The 19,974-nt window shown below is 40.0% G+C and overlaps 1 protein-coding gene across 2 annotated transcripts in view; it reads right to left on the reverse strand.

Annotated features, from left to right (window-relative positions):
- Positions 1–6,811: 6,811 nt before the first annotated feature.
- il16 (interleukin 16) overlaps positions 6,812–19,974 on the reverse strand; it is an 82,484-nt gene continuing 69,321 nt past the window's right edge. For both annotated transcript variants that reach the window (XM_035999851.1, XM_031300978.2), the window contains exons 21-26: positions 18,916–19,052; positions 17,778–17,943; positions 14,648–14,749; positions 13,149–13,374; positions 9,462–9,590; positions 6,812–8,608 (exon numbers count right to left, since the gene is read on the reverse strand). In XM_035999851.1, coding sequence (XP_035855744.1) covers positions 8,442–8,608; positions 9,462–9,590; positions 13,149–13,374; positions 14,648–14,749; positions 17,778–17,943; positions 18,916–19,052 — 927 coding nt within the window. In that variant the 3' untranslated portion in view covers positions 6,812–8,441. The remainder of the gene's footprint in view (positions 8,609–9,461; positions 9,591–13,148; positions 13,375–14,647; positions 14,750–17,777; positions 17,944–18,915; positions 19,053–19,974) is intronic.

Genomic DNA, 19,974 nt, shown 5'->3' on the forward strand with positions numbered 1-19,974 from the left:
TGCCTTAAAGATATAACAACTTGGATGACGTACAATTTCCTGATGTTAAACTCAAACAAAACTGAAGTGATTGTGTTGGGCTCCAAACACCTCCGAACTTCATTATCTAAAGATATAGCTATTCTGGATGGTTTTGCCCTGGCCTTCAACACTACTGTTAGAAATCTAGGAGTTTTTTTTTATCAGGATTTATCCTTCAACGCCCATCTAAAACAAACCTCAAGAACAGCCTTTTTTCATCTTCGTAACATTGCCAAAATTAGGAATATCCTGTCGCAAAACGATGCGAAAAAACTAGTCCATGCATTTGTTACTTCGAGGCTGGACTACTGTAATTCCTTACTATCAGGATGCTCAAATAAGTCCCTCAGGACTCTCCAGCTGATCCAGAATGCTGCAGCACGTGTTCTGACAAGAACTAAGAAAAGAGATCATATTTCTCCTGTATTAGCTTCTCTGCATTGGCTTCCTGTAAAATCCAGGATTGAATTTAAAATCCTTCTCCTGACCTACAAAGCTCTAAATGGTCTAGCACCATCATATCTAGAAGAGCTCTTAGTACCGTATTGTCCCACTAGAGCACTGCGCTCCCAGAATGCAGAGCTACTTGTGGTTCCCAGAGTCTCTAAAAGTAGGATGGGAGCCAGAACCTTCAGCTATCAGGCTCCTCTCCTGTGGAACCAGCTCCCAGTCTGGGTTCGGGGGGCAGACACTGTCACCACATTTAAGATTAAACTGAAAACACTCCTCTTTGATAAAGCATATAGTTAGGGAGTGAGGAGATCCAGAAATGCTTGTTACTAACCTAGCTCTGGGGAGTTTACTCCTCGGAGTCCTTATGTTCCTTTTCCCAGCATTTTTGTTGGATCTGGATGGCACCTAAACTTGGTTTCAGCTGTCGCCGTGGTCCTGCTTCAGTTCACCCTGCTACGCTCCACAGTGCCCTGCTGAACCTGCTACATCCAGCCATGCCCTGCTGTGCCACGCTACATACTGCAACACCCTGCAGTGCCCTGTTATGACATGAACTACTATGACGACTATTTCTTAGTCACTGTTCCATTATCTTTATTGTGACTATTATTTCCACTGTTCAGCACATCCCCAACCGGCATCGTCAGACACCGCCTACCAAGAGCCTGGGTCTGGCCGAGGTTTCTTCCTAAAAGAAGTTTTTCTCATTACTGAGGTTTCTTCCTAAAAGGGAGTTTTTCCTTGCCACTGTCGCACTGAATGCTTGCTCTTGGGGGAACTACTTGAATTGTTGGGGCTTTATAAATTATAGAGTGTGGTCTAGACCTACTCTATCTGTAAAGTATCTCGAGATAACTATTGTTATGATTTGATACTATAAATAAATTGAATTGAATATACTCCTGCCAAAATGAGCCACCCAATGTAGGCATGGAGGTCTGTCACATCCACATCTTTCCAACTGGCCACATACACACGACTCCCCTCTAAATTTGTCATCTCAAATATATCTTTTTCAACTGATGGTGTCATGAAAAGCTCAAATGCTGATTTTATGTCTTGGACATGGCTGACAGCATATCTGGTGGGGCCTGCAATCATTTTTATCACATTAGCAGCACTAAGTCTACCCTGTCGTTCAAGTGGGGAGAGGGACCATAATAATTTTCCATTTTTGGAAGGTAACGTGTCTGCTGGTGGTTGAGAGACAACAGAAGAGTCAACCCCAAGAGTCTCATTTTCTTCAGAGGAGGATGCATCATAATCAGGGTACTCCTCAACATTATCGTCAGTCTCTGACACATTCTCCTCTATGTCGCTTTCAGTGTCAAAGAGCTGTGACAAAACCCACCCCGTAGCACATTCCTGACGCTTTAATTAAGTAGTCTCTAGTCTTCTCCTCATCCTCTGTTGACAAACCTTCCTGTGGCTTGAATAACCCATGGTTGGCAATGGTGGGTTGCCACCATGCAGCACCTGCATCCTTTTTTTTTTTTTGCTAACAAATCGTTGTATGGTGACATGGCAGATGCCATAGGAACCCGCTGCACCCCTAACTGAACTTCCTCTCTTTCCACCTCGCTGGCTGCCAGACAAAGCACTTCCCTAGAAACCCCCCTAGCTTTGCTTCTCCTGCGATTTCTCATTCTGTGGACAAAGAAATGCAATATGTAGTTGTTCACGCTGTACTTCAATACTTTCAAAATATTGGTTTTGAAACATTCATGCAAATAAAAGACTGTGAGTTAAAAATGGCTCCTTTTGTAGTCTAATTATTGGTGCGGCTTAGTTGTAACACTGCGTCACAACTAGCCCCGCTGTGTTGCGTTTACCTCAGGACTGGCTAGTACTTGCTAAGCGATGGTCACATCTTTTAAAATGGTACGATGTTTTAGCCAAGAGGACGGTGATCAAGGCAATATAAGATTAGATACACTGACTTTCACTCTTTAGAAATCGAAAAATTACTTACATGATGCCAAAACACAATTTCTTCTCTCTCTTGGAGACAGTGGAAGTCAACAGTATTCCAAGTTGGCGGGAACACGTCTAATGGCAATGTCATTACATGCCCTGAAGCACATCCGGTTGTACCCTGTGCAACCATCTAAATTTAACCCCGCTTTACTTTGTGCCCCGCGCTCCCCTAGTGAGAGAGACTAAATCCGGTCAGATTAGGGATCATCTACTACACCGTCTCTTGTTAACATCAGCAACAGGTCGCATGTAGAGCATTTTAACCGGCTACTCTGTCTTAATAAAAACAAAAGGAGACTGTGTCCACTGACTGAATGACTGATATATGGGTCTGATAACATTTTAATAAATCGGACCTAACAGGATGTGATTGTTTTTGTGACTTCCTGTTCAGACTGAAGGCTGCTGGAAACAGCTGGAAACTGTCCGACTTGACGGCTTTTTGTCACCGCCCCCTGCTGCCGCCGCCTGCTCTCATGCACTTAACAGGCAAGGCGCAGTTCTTGATCCTGTTTGAATGAATTACACTCAGATATTCGTCAATTTAAAAGATTATTTTAAAAGTGAATAAAGTCTCACTTTATCCTAAAACTGTTTAAGTATAAGACTGTCAAAATTCATAATTAAAAAGACTACTCACCCCAAAGTCGCATAAGTGACGTCTGGCTGAAGCTACGATTTCTGTGAGTTTCTTACTAGGATCATGTAACGTTAACGTAACTCACACGGGCAGTGGACATCTTGCTCGTTCTTTCGCTTCTTGGCCGATAAAACGTTGATGGATAAAACACATCAGGTAAGATAACGTTACATGTGTTGTGGAACATAGCTAAGCTAGCTAGCGAGGAAACCGAGCATTAAGCAAGGTAACGTTTTATATATACTCAGCAAAAAAAAGAAACGTTCTGTCAATTCCAACTGCTTTTATATTTTAAGCAAACTTAACATATGCAAATATTTGTATGAACATTACAAGTTTTAACAACAGACATAAACTGAACGATTTTCACAGACATGTGACTTAGAGCTTAGATCGGCCCAAAAAATCAAGCCCGAACCTACCCGAGCCCGAGCACGTTGCGTCCGAGCCCGGCCCGGCCGACACATTAACTGTAATTATGAGCCCAAGCCCGATTTAAACCCGACAATTTTTTTAATACGTGGGCCGTTATAACTGACGTTCTCAACTACAATTCAGAGTTGTTTGAACTGCAGAAATCTGTTTAGAATAATACAACAAGGACGAAGCCTGTAAACTGCGCTGTTTGTTTAGAATGGAACGGATCGCAAATGGATCTGAATGAAGAAACGTAAAAAAGAAACAATGATGAACAACATATTGTTGTCACTGCCCACGACTTGTTTAAACTGCTTCCATACCTCCGACTTTCCTCCACACTTGCTCAAAGTTAATTCTCCTGTTTTTCTTTTTTTCTTTACATCTTCAAGCTCCCGGTGTGATGCGTGCGAGAGGAGGAGACTCCGCGCATGAAGTGCTGCATTTTGTAACTGCAGCCTAACTTTTGTAGGCTACACATTTGTTACTTTTATATAGCCTATATATATATATTTATAATATTTATGATTATGGCATAGCTTTCTCCCCACCCAAATAGGATAATAAGGTAATGGATAAAAAAAAAAAAATTTGCTTGATCAAGGGTCCGGCCCGGGCCCGGCCCGGCCCGAGGATGTGGCGGAAAATAACGCGGTCCGGTCTGGCTCGGGTCGGGCGTCGGGCTCGGGCTCGGGCCGAGAATCTAAACTCTAATGTGACTAGCAGAAATGGAATAATGTGTCCCTGGGGGGGTGTCAAAATCAAAAGTAGCCCTCAGTATCTGGTGTGGCCACCAGCTGCATTAAGTACTGCAGTGCATCTCCTCCTCATGTACTGCACCAGACTGGCCAGTTTTTGCGATTGTTGTTGCCATCCTGTACCTGTCCCGCAGGTGTGATATTCGGATGTACCGATCCTATGCAGGTGTTGTTACACGTGTCTGCCACTGCGAGGACAATCGACTGTGCTTCCTGTCTTCCTGTAGCGTTGTCTTACGCATCTCACAGTAGGGACATTGCAATGTATTGCCCTGGCCACATCTGCTGTCCTCATGCCTCCTTGCACCATGCCTAAGGCACGTTTATGCAGAGTAGCAGGGACCCTGGGCATCTTTCTTTTGGTGTTTTTGAGTCAGTAGAAAGGTCTCTTTACTTTCTTAATTTTCTTTTAACTGTGACCTTAATTGCCTACCGCCTGCAAGCTGTCTTTTCGACCGTTCAAACAGGTGCATGTTCATTAATTGTTTATGGTTCATTAAACAAGCATGGAAAACATTGTTTAAACCCTATACAATTAAGATCTCTAAAGTTATTTTGATTTTTACAAAAGTATCTTTAAAATACAGTGTCCTGAAAAAGGGGCGCTTCTTTTTTTGCTGAGTTATATTGTGTGAGACAAGATATGTAGTTCACTGAGCGGTTTCACATAAAGGTACAAAACAAACTGAGATTTTCTTCACTTGCAAAATAATCTTTTGAATGGAGGAACATATGTGTAATTCATTCAAACCGGATCCAAAAAAATATCTCTCCACGTTCATTACCACATATATTTTTTTCCGAAAAAGGGTCCCATGGTGTCTCATTTATAAACGTGGCATACGCACAAAACGGGGCTGAAAATATGGTACACCACTTCCGACGCAAAGGTTGTGATTTATAAAAAACAAACTTGACGGCAGAATGTGCGGTCCTCCACGCAAACTCTGACCCATGCGTACGCATATTTTGGAGACAATGGGAATTGTCGAAGCAGATGGTGAGGTGGTGAACTGAAGTCAGACTGCAGAAAGTACATGTGGGATAACGATTACTCAATATTTTCAAGTATTGATGCCTCACGCACATTTTTTCACTCCATATCATCCACGTTATCATGAAGATTAAATCCAGCAGTTATTTGTGCTTGTACTGAGTTAGAATTGTTCCATAAACACCTTGTAAAATCCGACTCAAATCTTTAATAAAAATTTGTTCTTAATGTTTAATCGGCGCTGTCTCACTCCCATCAGGGAGAGATGGCCCGACTCCATGGAATACAGGATAGCATCAAATACCCTAGCATTAGGTCTTTAATATGGTGCATATATCATCAAATGTCTGTAAAATACAGCCGTTAAGCTCTCGCGCAATCGTTACACTTAATGTCCTCGTTATCGGTCCGAACTTTAATACTGTTCATGACAAAACCTGCATGAAGAAAAGTGTGTTTGCCTATTACACTTTCGTCTTTAAATTGTATCTCGGGGTTGAGGATACCACTAGTTGATGCTGTGATTTTGGCAAGGTGTTAACAATCACAAATTGTTGTAAACATATAAATACTTCAGTGACCCCCGTGCATAATGCTGCATGATGGCACTGCTGGCACTGCAGGAGGACTACGCCAATGGAAGAAACAGGAGAAAAAGAGGCTTCAGGGACCATGACAGTGACTGGCTAATATGCCGATTTAAATTCCCTAAAGCTGTGCTCTTGGATCTATGTACTGAATTGGGTCCAGTAGAGAGTGCAACGCGCCGGAACCGTGCCATCCCGGTCCAAATACAGGTCCTCGCCACTCTGGGGGCAACCGGCTGTTTCCAGAGGGAAATGGCAGACAGCTAAGTGCTTTTTATATAAATATTATATATAATCTTCAACTTTATCGCTAAGGCTTGTTTGGATATAATATATAGTTCTGTTAAATCTTATCATATAGGTCTTGTATATCGAAGCTATCCCCGAGTGCCGAAATGCCTGCCGTTTTGGACAGTATTATTAATATAGGTAGTCTATAGATCAGGTTTCCCTACACTGCGAGAACAGGCCGAAATTATAATTAAATTTGCAGCAATTCTCGAGCGTCTGAGAAGTTTTTTGCTTTTTCCCCGCCCGCCAGACGTCATAATTCAGTGTAACGAAAGAACAACTGCCAGGGATTAACATACTGATCAGCATTCATGAGGTGCTTTGCATTGACTATTTATGGTTAAAAATGGGCGTGTACAGGCTGGATAAGAGGCTGATTCACGTACGCACACTTAATAATCAGTGATTTATAAAGGGAACATTGCTTACAGATGTGCGTACGCACGGTTTTATAAATCTGATTTTCTTTTGGGGCGTATGCCATTTTTGGCTTTTGGGCGTATGTACACTTTTAGTAAGGATCCTACGCACAGTTTTATAAATGAGACTCCAGGCCTGTACTGTAACAGAAACATTTCTCATAACTATTTTCAAGCCACCTGCAAACTTGGGAGAAAGAAACATCACACAGACTGGTTCAGGTTTGAACAGTTTTTATACAAGTATTTTTTTATTTATTCTTACACCAGATGTAAGTGACTGTAAATTAATATATTTTAGGCTACCGAAATAGAAAACTTTTTTTGTTTGTTTGTGGTTGCAAGACATTCTATGGTATTATATTTGGGTCTTAATCCGGAGTGCACAATGGGACAATTTGAGCACAAAAAGATTGAACACACAAGTTCAATTTTGTAGAGAAAATATTACCACACAGACTATTGTCTGCTACTATCTGTTCTGTGCTTGTTTAAAAATGTAAGTGTACAAAATGCACATTTTCCCTGCATCAAAGTCCTTGCTTACAGTTATGGTTGTACATGTTTGTGGATAATATAAATATGACATTTATTGAGCACAGGACGGAATGAGTGATCATTTCTCTACAAAATTGAATGTATATACTTGCACTTTTTTCTATGCTCAAGATGTCCCATTGCAAGCTCAGAATTGAAACACAAATACAACTCCATAACATTCCAGTTAAGATACAGACTAAGGTTGCAGGAGGGTCAAACTCAAAGCTAGTGAGTCAACAAAAGTGCTTAATACTGATCTTTTGATTCCTATACATACAGTACCACTGCTGAGAAAAATAGATGTTTACTCTTATATATATATACTTCTGTTCTTGGACACGTGACTGCATATTTAGTTTTTCATACCATACAGACTAAACACACAGGAGCATTAAAAACCAACACCTATTGAACACCTGTACCTCAAACATTTCACAATGTGGATCAATCCAGTACAACGGCAGCACAGATGTGTTACTGGGCTGTTTTAATGGGTTGCATTGTTCTGTACAGGTGTTGCATTATTGTGACTGATCTCCTTTAGGCCTTCCCTTCTCCTTCAGATTTGTTTTATTTTTTATTTTTGAGGCCTTTATATATAGGACAGCTGAAGACATGAAAGGGGAGAGAGAGGGGAATTGACATGCAGCAAAGGGTCGGAGTCGAACCTGCGTCGAGGAATGAGCCTCTAAATTTATTAATTTGAGAGCATGACTCATGTATTTGTGTGCATACATTCGTTTTAATTTCCCCCATGACAGTGTATTCTGTATTCAACAACTCAGATCTAATTTCAATGTAAACAAAACAGCAGTATGCAGGATAACCCACAGACCTGAGACTTATTCACAGGAATTGGGACAAATGGCAAGTTACCAGTATAAGTGGATCATAGGTGAACTGACCATTTAATAAACTTCAATATCTAATCAGAAATATGATATAAAAATACTAGAAATGTATTCAGAAGCTGGCTGATACCTGATTTCTATGAGACTGGTCATTTTTTGAAGAAACAACTCACACATCCAAAAATTCTTCTGTGCAGGTGCGTTGGAAAATAACATCAACTTGGAAATAAAGGAACAAATCCCGCACTCTGCTTGTGCTTTAGCATCACAGTTTATTTACAAAATACTAATGTTTCGGTCCCTCCGGACTATTTTATGTAAAGGAGCCGTGGGACCGAAACGTTTTTTGAAAATTGAGTGCAGGATTTGTTTCCAAGTTTACGAGACTGGTAGTAAAAGGCCAACATCTGTGTGCTGTTGTTTTTTTCTCTTTTTTTTCTTTTTCTTTTCGGATTCATTCATCTGTAAGAGGCTCCAAACAGCTGTGTGTGTGTCATTCGGCCCCCCCCTGTCTCCTCCGGATCACCGCGGTGATGGCTCCTTCAGGTAAAGCCTTGATCATGTTCCAGGCCTCGAAGCGAGTCATGTCCTGCAGGCTGACTCCCTGGACCTGCAGCAGCTCATCTCCACGCTGCAGACCAATCTGCTCTGCTGCTCCGCCTGAAACACACACACACACACACACACACACACACACACACACACACAAAATGACAAAGACTCATTTTAAAACATTTTACTGAGCCAACAGAAACATTGCTGCATGTCACACTACTTAACACTACACTTGACAGCAGGTAACATTAGCCTACTGTTAGATAGTAGCTGGATTAAACACGGTTAAAATGCAGACAGCTGATGTTAAACGGTGTGAAGTGTAACTGTATTTCACTGTAGAGCATTCCAACACCGGGACGTTAACAGTCTGCGGCTGCTGTTATCGGAAAAACGACACAGACTTCATTTGAAACTGGTAAGCCTTGTGGTGCATTCAAAGTTATTGTAAAATACCCTTTTCCCATCTGGTGGTTGTTTTAGTCGTTTAACAGCAATTTACTAGCAATTACTAGTGAAATGAGTTATTGTTATAAGTTATTGTTTATACATTTTTAATGAATCATTTAATTATGACCATATGGCCTTAGCAATAAACAAGCCATTATTTAATGTCATTTTGTGCTCTTTTAATTTTTTTTTTTAAATCTTATTTAAAAAGTATTGGTTCAGGTGCTGTTTAGGCACCGGCAACCTTTTAAAAGTATCACTTTTGCACTGGTATTGGAAAAAATCCAAACGAAACGCCCCTAAGCGCTGTGTGTGGAAAACCAGTTGCAATGGGTTTATCTATCCACCAGGGGGAGCAGTGATTATCGACGCTGAAGCCGTTTACAGGTCTAGAATCAGCTGTTCTTATTCAATATGATGTGTAGCCTACTGTTTGGGGGAGTGTGCCCTTCTACACAGGACATTCGTACGGATTCCATTTCATAGTACGCACAAGAACCCCTCGTACCTGTAAAGATCCTGTTGATGACCAAAGGTCTGTCTCCATGAATGGAGCCTTTTCCTCCCTCCAGAGTGAAGCCAACTCCTCCAGCTGTTTTCTCCAGCTCCACACTCACCGGAGCTCCCTGCTCCTCCTCTGCAACACAACAACACAATAACCAAACAGGGCCAATGTTGCCCGCCATACCTTAATTGTACAGCTGAAACTTTCAATCAATAGGTGTACAGTAATTTATCTCATACTGTAGTAGAGCTGCAACTAACGGTTATTTTCCCAGTCGATTAATCTGTCCATTATTTTCTGGATGAATGGATTAGTTGTTTGGTCTCCAAAATGTCAGAAAATTGTGAAAAACGTGTTTCCTTAAGCCCAAGATGACGTCCTCAAATGTCTTATTCTGTCCACAACTCAAAGATATTGAGTTTACTGTCACAGAGGAGAGAAGAAACTAAAAAGTATTCACATTTAACAAGCTGGAATTTTCCCGTACAAAAAAAACACCTTTCACTCCAAATGGAGCTTCTCTCCCACAGACAGCACTTTTTCTCAGCTGTTTGAAATGCCTCGCCCACATTCCTGTTTGAAATTCCTCAATTAATGATGTCACTGAGTGAGAAAGCCAGCCCAGTTTTTCATATGTGCTGCCCAATAGGTGCTGCTTGAGCATGCACAGCCCGCCCAGCAGAGATGGGAAGTAACGAAGTACAAATACTTCGTTACTGTACTCAATATATCTTGGTACAGTGATAGATTCAAAACTGTCATTTGAGTTGAATTGTGATATGGTCTGTAAAAAGGGTCATCAACGTTTGAGTTGCCTTAGGAAACTTGCCAAATTTCACATTGGCAGACGTATGTTGACTTTGTTTTATCTCGCTTTTATTGAATCTTTTATGTCATTTTCCATAGTCGTGTGGTATGGAAGCCTGTCAGTGAAGAACAGAAACTCCTTAAACCAAATTGTAAGATGGGCAAGTAAGATAATAGGATTAAATCAAAGGAACTTAGGAAATATTTACACAAATCAGCTGTACCGGAAAGCAAGTGCTGTCTTGAGTGATCGGTCGCATCCCTTAAGGAATGATTTTAAGTTACTTCCGTCTGGTCGCCGGTTTGCGGCTTTGAGATGGAAAACAAGACGCTATAAGAATACTTTTGTTCCAGCTGCAATTGAATTCCTAAATAATAAGAGAGAAGTTTTAGTACTTGACAGTTAATATGGATAGAGGATATGTATGTGTTATGGCGTAGTCTGTCATGATGTCTATTTGTTTACTTGTAAATTTGTACGTGAAATAGTTGTATGTTCTTATGTCTTTTATGTGGATGACCGAATTCTTCTTTTTATCTGCAAAACAATTTTACCTGCGGGTATGAAATAAAATTACCTTGACCTACCTTACCTTGACCTTGACCAAGTAGATTTTTCAGATATTTTTACTTTACTATATTTTTTTGTGGCGACTTTTTACTTTTACTCCTTACATTTTAACATGAATATCGGTACTTTCTAATCCTTACATTTTACAAAATTGGCTCGTTACTTTAGTTTTGTACAAGAGGTCGTCATGTCAGAGAATAGCACAGACACGCGCCTCACCGCGAGCGGGCGCGCGCAACACACGGACCAAAAAGAAAAAGAGACTAGCTGTCCGGAGGATAATCAGTTGAGATTGTGTGTGTGCGTCCTTAAGAACTGTAAGTCGTATAACTTATGTTGTCAGTTCATTTAAGCCTGTTGTTGTATTGGTCTATAGTTCTTGCAAATTTAAAGTAAGTTAGCTAGTGATTTTGTTGTTTGTGTTGCTTGATCTTAATAAAGCATCAAAAGAGAGAAGTTGTCTCCGTCCGTGTTTTAACAGACACACCTGGGGCGAAGTTGGAAACCAGAATCAGCTTTAAATACAGTCCAAATTGAGTCCTTACTAACAAGTTTCAAATAATTTCACTGGAGTTACCGTATTTTCGCGTCATCAATACAACATTCATATACCACCATACCATACCACTTGACACACCACTACAAGACGACTCGACAGATTCAGCGGCATTCTGCATTCATTCGCGGCAAATCATTGCGGCTTGATGGTGGTAACGTTAGCACATAGCAGTATGGATGGCGACATGATTGAAAATGAAGAAATCAGCAGACAAGCAGCAAGACATCCTTGGCCTTATCTGAGAGAGATGTTTGAGATAGTAGGCATCAAGAATGACTCCTGGCCAATGTGCTACTTCTTAATTAATGTCTGTTTAGTAATTCATATTTTGTCCTTTATTTTCTTTCCAGAAGCCATATTTGAGCACACACACATACATGTAGATTCCTTTAAATGTTAAGGGGAAGATTAAAAAAAGAGAAACTGGATCTGTGAATTCTCACAGAATCACAACTGAATTCATAAATAGCTACTCAGTCAGAATCTTATTAACCTGGAGTCCCAGTCTCTGTCACAATAATCATATATGTGATGTTTTAGGCATATTGGCAGACATCCATTTAACATGTAGGCAATGGCATATAAAGAGCCTTTTTTCTATGTCCACTGAAGTTTCTCAGCTTGCACTCTAGTAACATTTGTGTGGTCCAGGTAGCTTTGCATAAAAAATGCTTGTCATTCGCAAAGCTACTTTTACTTTTATACTTTAAGTAAATTTCCAAGCCTGTACTTTGTTACTTTTACTTGAGTAAATAAGTTAAATCAGTACTTCTACTTTTACCAGAGTATTTTTTAACACAAGTATCTGTACTTCTACTTGAGTACGGGAAGTGAGTACTTTTCCCATCTCTGCCACCCAGTGGCAATAGAGTGGGCCAGCTGACCAATCAGAGCAGACTGGGCTTTTCAGGAAGGGCTCAGACAGAGTAGCCCTTTCTCAAAGTCAAGGAAGGATCCTTCAATGGCTGAATTTCGAGGATGCTAAGTCATCGAAGTCCGTCAAAGGACTGTTCCGTTGTCGAGGATCCTCCAAATTCCACCAAGGATGCATGTGTATATACTCCATGCTCCCAAAGCACCCACAATCCTATGCGCGCGGCTTTGCCGGCTTGTTAAAAAATAAACAATGGTGGACGTAAGCGGAGTCGAATAAATTTGAAATGTAAGCATCTTTAGTGATGGCTGTACATTTGTTATCAACATAAATGTGTTACATTAAAAAAAAAGTTAAACGCAATAATGCCAGTCCATATTGCTATAAATAATTAGGTAGAAACCTACCGAGCTAACGTTAGGCTAACCGAACATATGATTTAACATTAGGCTGGGTTGCTGCCATTTGTTATTTAAAAAGTTAAATGTCCGGTGGCATTTTCATCTCTTTGTATATGGTGTTACTGTATATGTGTAACGATGACAGAGATTTTCAAATTGGTTGGTGTTTCCGGCAGAGGAGCTGCAGCAATGGGCAGTATGAGAAACATAACGTGTTTTGAACATCAAAGCACCCATTCTAGTAGACCCGAGTAGAGTACAAATATGACGCTGAGAAGGAGTATAATAGGGGCTCTTTAATAGTTAACTAATTGATTAATCTTTGCAGCTCTGTACTGTAGTACAGAATGTGAAAACTTTTCAGACTTATGTTCTGCATACATTGATACCCCTGTTGTTAGAAAAGCATTGGGAATCTGGAGAGGCTCAAACACTCGATGTGTTCCGACTACACCCATGTGTGTGTTGCATGAATCACCTGCAGGGTGGGGCTCTTCGCTCCTGCAGCCTTCCTCTCTTCCTTCCTCGGCCCTCTTGCAGACGACCACCACGGCCAGCTTGAGACTGCGGGCCTGGCGCAGGGCGGCGGTGGCGTCGGCGTGTGTCACGCCGCGCAGTGTTTGTCCGTTTATAGACAACACCTCATCTCCTTTCTGGATGGTGCCCTCCTGAGCCGCCAGGCCGCTGGGAAACACTCTGTGCACCTGGGTGGAAGACAGGCACGCACGCACGCACACACACACGCACGCACACACACACACACACACACACACACACACACACACACACACACACACACACACACACACACACATTCAGAGAGTGTGTGTGCCATTGGCTAACAGTAGGGCTAAGTTAAAATAATTGATTATCCAATTTTAATCAATCTTTGTTTGAGTTATCTGATATCGATTAATACAATCCCGAAATCTTAATATTAGTGCTGTCAGTTAAACGCGTTATTAACGGCGTTAACGCAAACCCATTTTAACTGCGTCAATTTTTTTATCGCAAGATTAACGTTATTTTTGGCCTAGCAAACTTTGTAGTTTTTTTCACATGCTGTTGCAACAACTAGTAACGTTAGAAAAACTACAACACCACACCGGATCTAGCTAGACCGGAAACAAAACAACAGGCACGCCGCACATACTTGTTTGGGCTTGCGAGCCGGCCAAAGTGTAGTAGGCAAACATTACGTTTTGAGTGGATGGCGAGTGCGAGACGCCGAAATGGATGCCAATAAGATTCTGAATGGAAAGTTTACTTTTAAAAAGTTTCCAAATGGTTCCATTGACAAGACCAAAGTGATCTGTGTGTTTTGTCGTGAACTGAGCTATCATCGCAGCACGTCCAGTCTGAAATACCACTTGATGGCCAAGCACACAGCTTATGCGAATTCTCCGCCCCCTCGTCAAAGCCAGGCGACAGTGGATGACTTCAGACCATAGACTGTATATTAATATTAACAGCCTATGCTTCAGACAGAAGCACATGGATACCACAACTAAGAACAAACTTAATGCAACCATAGCTAAATGGGTGGCTACTGCATGTAGGCCTTTTCCATGTTGATAAGAGCATTAAAATGAGAAAAAAATAATGGGACAAAAAGAAATCAAGGGACATTTAGAATAGATAAAAATGTGCGATTAATTGTGATTAATTGCAAGTTAACTATGACATTAATGTGATTAATCGCGATTAAATATTTTAATCGTTTGACAGCACTACTTAATATATGCCTTTTCACCATGAATGGATCTGCAAAAAGGACAGGTAAAGGGCATTTGATCAGAATACAGCATAGAAAATCTGCCTAGGAAATAGGTTAGGATTTTCCCTTGTTTTCGTATAAATGTCAGGCCACTTATGTAGGCTAAGGTGAAAGCTCTGCGTGGAGCCTCCGCAGAACTATAAATCACGCTTTACCCTTGTTCTCCTGTGCTCACTGTGAGTGTGTAGAGCGCTGCTTACTGTCGGAGCTTTGCTCTCCAGGTCCGAGCCTCCCGCGATGCTGAAGCCAAGCCCAGCTCCCTCCTCTTTATGCAGACTCACAACATGGATGTCCACCAGTTGCTGTGGACAAAGAGGCAGAGTAAGTACTTCAGTTTGTTTCTTCTTTATGTGATTAGCTCAGATTAACTGGCTTGTTACCAGCAGGCATTGTTCACATCACCAAGGCCATACTGTGTGTGAACATTTCACTACATCTAAATCTAAAAGGTAAAGATGATGGTCATGAGTTTATTATGTGAAATCCTGTTAGGGTTGTTATACATGGAACACAGTGCAGATCCATGATGCCTCCCAGATGGCCGAGTATGTCGATGAATTACGTTTGCCAGGTAATATTTAATTAGAATAGGGAAACCCATATAAGGGCAGCAGACCTTTTGGCCTAGCAAACTTTGTAGTTTTTTTCACATGCTGTTGCAACAACTAGTAACGTTAGAAAAACTACAACACCACACCGGATCTAGCTAGACCGGAAACAAAACAACAGGCACGCCGCACACACTTGTTTGGGCTTGCGAGCCGGCCAAAGTGTAGTAGGCAAACATTACGTTTTGAGTGGATGGCGAGTGCGAGACGCCGAAATGGAAGCCAATAAGATTCTGAATGGAAAGTTTACTTTTGTGTGCAAACCACAACCCAACTGACACTTGACAGGTAATCGTGGTTATTGTGAGCAGTGCAAAAAGCAATTCAAATTGAATTCAGTTAAAAAAAAAAAAAAAGAAAAATGATATTTATTTATCATTCATCAAAATTATTTAGTAATTTAATAATTTTAAATGTTGCAGTGCAAAAGCAATTTAAATTTAATTCAGTTCAAAAAACACAAAAGAAAAACGTTATTTATTTATTATTCATCACAATTATTTATTAATTTAATAATTTTAAATGTTTACACTTATTAAAAATGAATAGGTCTTGCCTAAATGACAACACAATTTGACCAATATGCCAAAACACATGCACGCACGCACGCACGCACGCATCTATCATAAAGTCGTATTGGCCTCTTTGGTTTTCAGTAATCAGAGACAGTAGCAGTATGGCCTGTACAGTATACATGTTAACTTATGTCTTTAATGCTAAGTAACTACATTAGCATTTCATTATGTAAAGATATGGTTCAGCAGGGTTCAGTGTGCTGCATCAAACCAATGTGCTGACTGTAATCCATCCATCATCTGACCATGAACTGATGAAAACATTTCAACATTTCAACCCATATTATGTTCCTCTTAAACATAGGAACTGAAACTAGGAAACTTTGCTGTAATAGTTAAAGGAATAGTTCAATATTTTAATAACTAAATATATCGCTATATATTCAAGGTTCTTTCCTGGAGTGAGATGTTGAGATGTCTGTATGTTGAGTACAGAGCCTGGTTCTAGCTCACTCATTAACATTGTGTTTGTTGTTTGTTTCTGACTGAGTATTTCTGAAATCCTGACTGTTTAGCTGAATTAAATATAAAATATGTGTTGTGTGTGTGATGTAAATGATGTTGAATGTTCAAAACTTTGTCTTTTGTTTTTAACTTTTTTTCTATACATGTAAGGCAGCGATATTCAACAGGGGGTCCTCAGAGTAAGTGAATGTTACATGTTAAAATAAAATGTTAAAACTTTTTATTTTTAAAAAAAATAAAATATGTCTGAAAATATACAATAATATGAATCCAACATAACATAACATAATTAATAGCAAAGAAACATTTAATAAAAAAAAAAAACCATTTAATTTACACATTGAAGATAAGCTTACTATAGGTAAGGTAGCCACTATTAGCCTAGAAATCTAGACGCTCCCTAGTGGCAGCAAATGTAATTTGCAGCCAGGGTCAGTCTAGCAACTCTCCGTTGGCTTGTGAGCTGGAAAAACCAAATTCTGGTCAGGCCAATCACACCATGTGTAGAGTCGGTGGGCGGGCTTAACATAAGGACGGCAGAGTTGCGACGGTTCCATGTGAATTCCCTGCTACTTGAAAACAAAGAAGATGGCTGCTGCTGCTGGCGAATCAGCTTTGGCCATGACTCTGGAAGACTTGGAGTTAAGCCTGAAGTCATTCTTAAAAAAGGAAGATGTGTTCGGAGTTTTGCCGACCGGATACGGCAAAAGTTTAATCTATCAACTAGCGTTGCTCTGGTTGGCTATGAGTGCAGAGGGAATTTGAAAGACAACCGTTTATCCCACCCCTCGGATTGAGCCCTGCCAATGGTGAGTTCCCAGACCCAACATCTTGATGTGGGTCTGGCTTGTCAGGCTAAGCCACTATGGTAGCTATAGAGTTAAACTTAAGGAGTCACTGTGCCCTCCACATGTATGTTAAACATTAAAACATGATGTATAAATAATATATTAATATCCATTTACTTTCTTCAATAGCCTAGTTTAACATGCAACTTCATTTTATACAGTATATATATATATATATATATATATATATATATATATATATATATATATATATATATGTCCCTGCTCCATCTCTCTTTCAGCTAAAGGGGTACTTGGCCTAAAAACGTTGAACACCCCTGATGTAAGAGATTTGTAGTCTGTTTGCAGTACATCACAATCTAAGAAATAGTCAGTTAATAGTTTTTACAGTTTTATAACCTGTCTAGAGTCTAGAGTCTTCTGTGTTCTTGGACCCTAAAGTGAATTTTCAGTGATGTAGCTAACTATGTGGCCCATCAAAAGTGTAAAGTGGTAATGTTTTCTTGGGCCCTGATGTGAATTTTAGGTGATGTAGCTAACTATGTGGTCCAGAATGGTAAAATAGTTGTTTTGTTGGACCCTAATGTACATTTTCATTAAACTATGAGGCCCATAAGAAGTGTAAAATAGTCATAAACCTTGATGTGAAGTTAAGATTTTTCATAAGCTTTGGGTATTGCAATTTCATACGTGTATAAACAGTAGCTTCATTCAGCTTCTGTGTGTTATGTAGATAAATGTAAGTGATGTGATGCCAGTAGCTCTTGGCCACTTTAATTATTATTTTTTTTAAGTAGCCTTCAGATAAAAAAAGGTTGAAGACCCCTGGTCTAGACAATCATTGAAACTGGGTTATACCAAGTGAAAGTCTACCTTCAGCGTCTCTTCATCCAGATCTTGGACTTCCTGGATCATCCTCTGTATTTCCTGTGAGGGGATGGCTGAGATGAGCGAGTGAGCACGAGCAGAAGTGAGTGCTGCCTGGTCGTGAGACCCCCCCTCTCCTCGCTCAATGGTACACTCCCTCAGCGTGGCCAGGCTGTGTGTAAAAAGACAAAAACACATTAGAGATGAGGATGTAATCTCACTTACACACCTTTGAGCATTGTGTATGCCAGTAGAGTAGAACTCGGCTGTATTTAACATCTGTTCTCACTCATTAAAAAGTTGCCACTGCTTCTCTGCTAAAACAGGAAGTGAATTTCTTTTCCGACCTAAACCACTTCCTCATGAATATAAAACAGACACAGCATACTTTCTAAAGGGAGAGCCCCTGTTAATATAATAAAGTCATGTTTAGTTACGTTTGGTTTATTATATGGTCCCCATTAGCTGTGCCCTGTCGCAAAGCTACTCTACCCCAGGGTCTGCATTTAAAAACATACATGAAACATGACTCAGCACATTTAAAACATACATGACACATTACAGTCGACATAAAAAGAAAAACTAAAAATTCCCAATTAAAGGGGCAAGGACCGAGGCATGTCTTGGAGGGTGATAGAAAAGGTGCAATTTTGTATTTTTGTGTATTTACTGTATGTGTTTCATGGCTTTGCTGGAGGAGCCATTGTTCTGTACATGTGATACTGTCATACCATTTGCTTTCTGTTTTTCTTGTTTTTTTTTTAGCTCTTATAGTGTAACAGATGTTGAGAGATAAACTTTGTTGTGGGTTGGGTCAGGGGGAGGGGGGCTTGTTAAACTAAAGTTGTAATGTAGTGAGTGCAAAAAATCAATAAAGAAATTGTAAAAAAACAACAAAAAAACAACAAAACCAGTGAAGGGAGTGTCAAAAACATCAACAAATCGACAAAACTGTTGAAAAAAGTGACCAAAAAAAAATGACAAAAATGTCAAAAACAACAAAAGCCTCCAAAAACAACATCCCTAAAACTGAAAAAAAGCTTAAAAAATGTCAACATAGCGACAAAACTGTTGAAAAAGTGACAAAAAAACTTTTAACATTGATCTCTGTGTTAATTTGGGTCCCAAGACCCAAACCTCTTACCTGACAGAGAAGCCTCTGTCGCTGCTGTCCGGGCCGGGGTCGTTGAAATCCTCTGCGGAGGGGTCCTGCAGGTCTGGGGTGTGAGGGTTACCATGGCACTGGTACATGGGTAGGGAGTGCATCAATGCTTGGGAAACCTGGAACAAAAAACAACATATTAAAATGGAATAGACCTGCAACTAACCATTATTTTCATTATTGATTATATTGATTGTGTTTTATTTTCTGGATGAATGGATTGGTTGTCTGGTCTGTAAAAAGTCAGAAAATGTGGATCAGTGTTTCCCAAAGCCCAAGATGACGTCCTCAAAATGTCTTGTTTTGTCCACAACTCAAAGATTTTCAGTTGACTGTCACAGAGGAGAGACGAAACTAGAACATATTCACATTTAACAAGCTGACATCACAGAATTCTGACCCAATTAAATCGATTACCAAAATAGTTGGCGATAAATTTCATAGTTGACAACTAATCGGGTTTAAAATCAGGTTATTCTTGTGACAGATTAGAAATACAAATATAACAAAGTAAGAACACATTAGCATTTCTAATCTCAGTGTTTTGAAACTAACGAGAGAAAAAAATAATCATATAGATGTACAAATACCAGCAAAACATACTGAGAGAAAGAAGAACAATTTAAATATAAATGTATCAAGGGAAATGTGTTGAATGAATTGCAAAGAATTTGGTAAAATAGAAAAAAATTGAAGTCATTCATGCCATGTGACAAATGTGTGTTGACAATTCAAGCTATATGGGAGAAAGCATTAAGACACATGGAGCGTGAGTTGTGAAAACAATTCACCTTATTAAAGAATGATTCTGGATTCTGGTTTATTATAGCTTTAAATCTTATTTTTGTAGTTTGAGTTATCATTTCCATCAGCAATGTTAACATTGTACTCATAACGTTAATTAAAATAAAGGTAAACTGTCCGCAAACATCTATCACAGTTAACAGAGCGACTTCTTGCTTCCACTTTGAACTGTACCTAAATGCTCGAAACCCTGCTACGCCCTACTACGCCCTGCTTGGCCGTGCTAGGCACTCTTAC

Source organism: Sander lucioperca, chromosome 3 (assembly GCF_008315115.2).
Source record: "Sander lucioperca isolate FBNREF2018 chromosome 3, SLUC_FBN_1.2, whole genome shotgun sequence".
Classification (NCBI taxonomy): Eukaryota; Metazoa; Chordata; class Actinopteri; order Perciformes; family Percidae; genus Sander; species Sander lucioperca.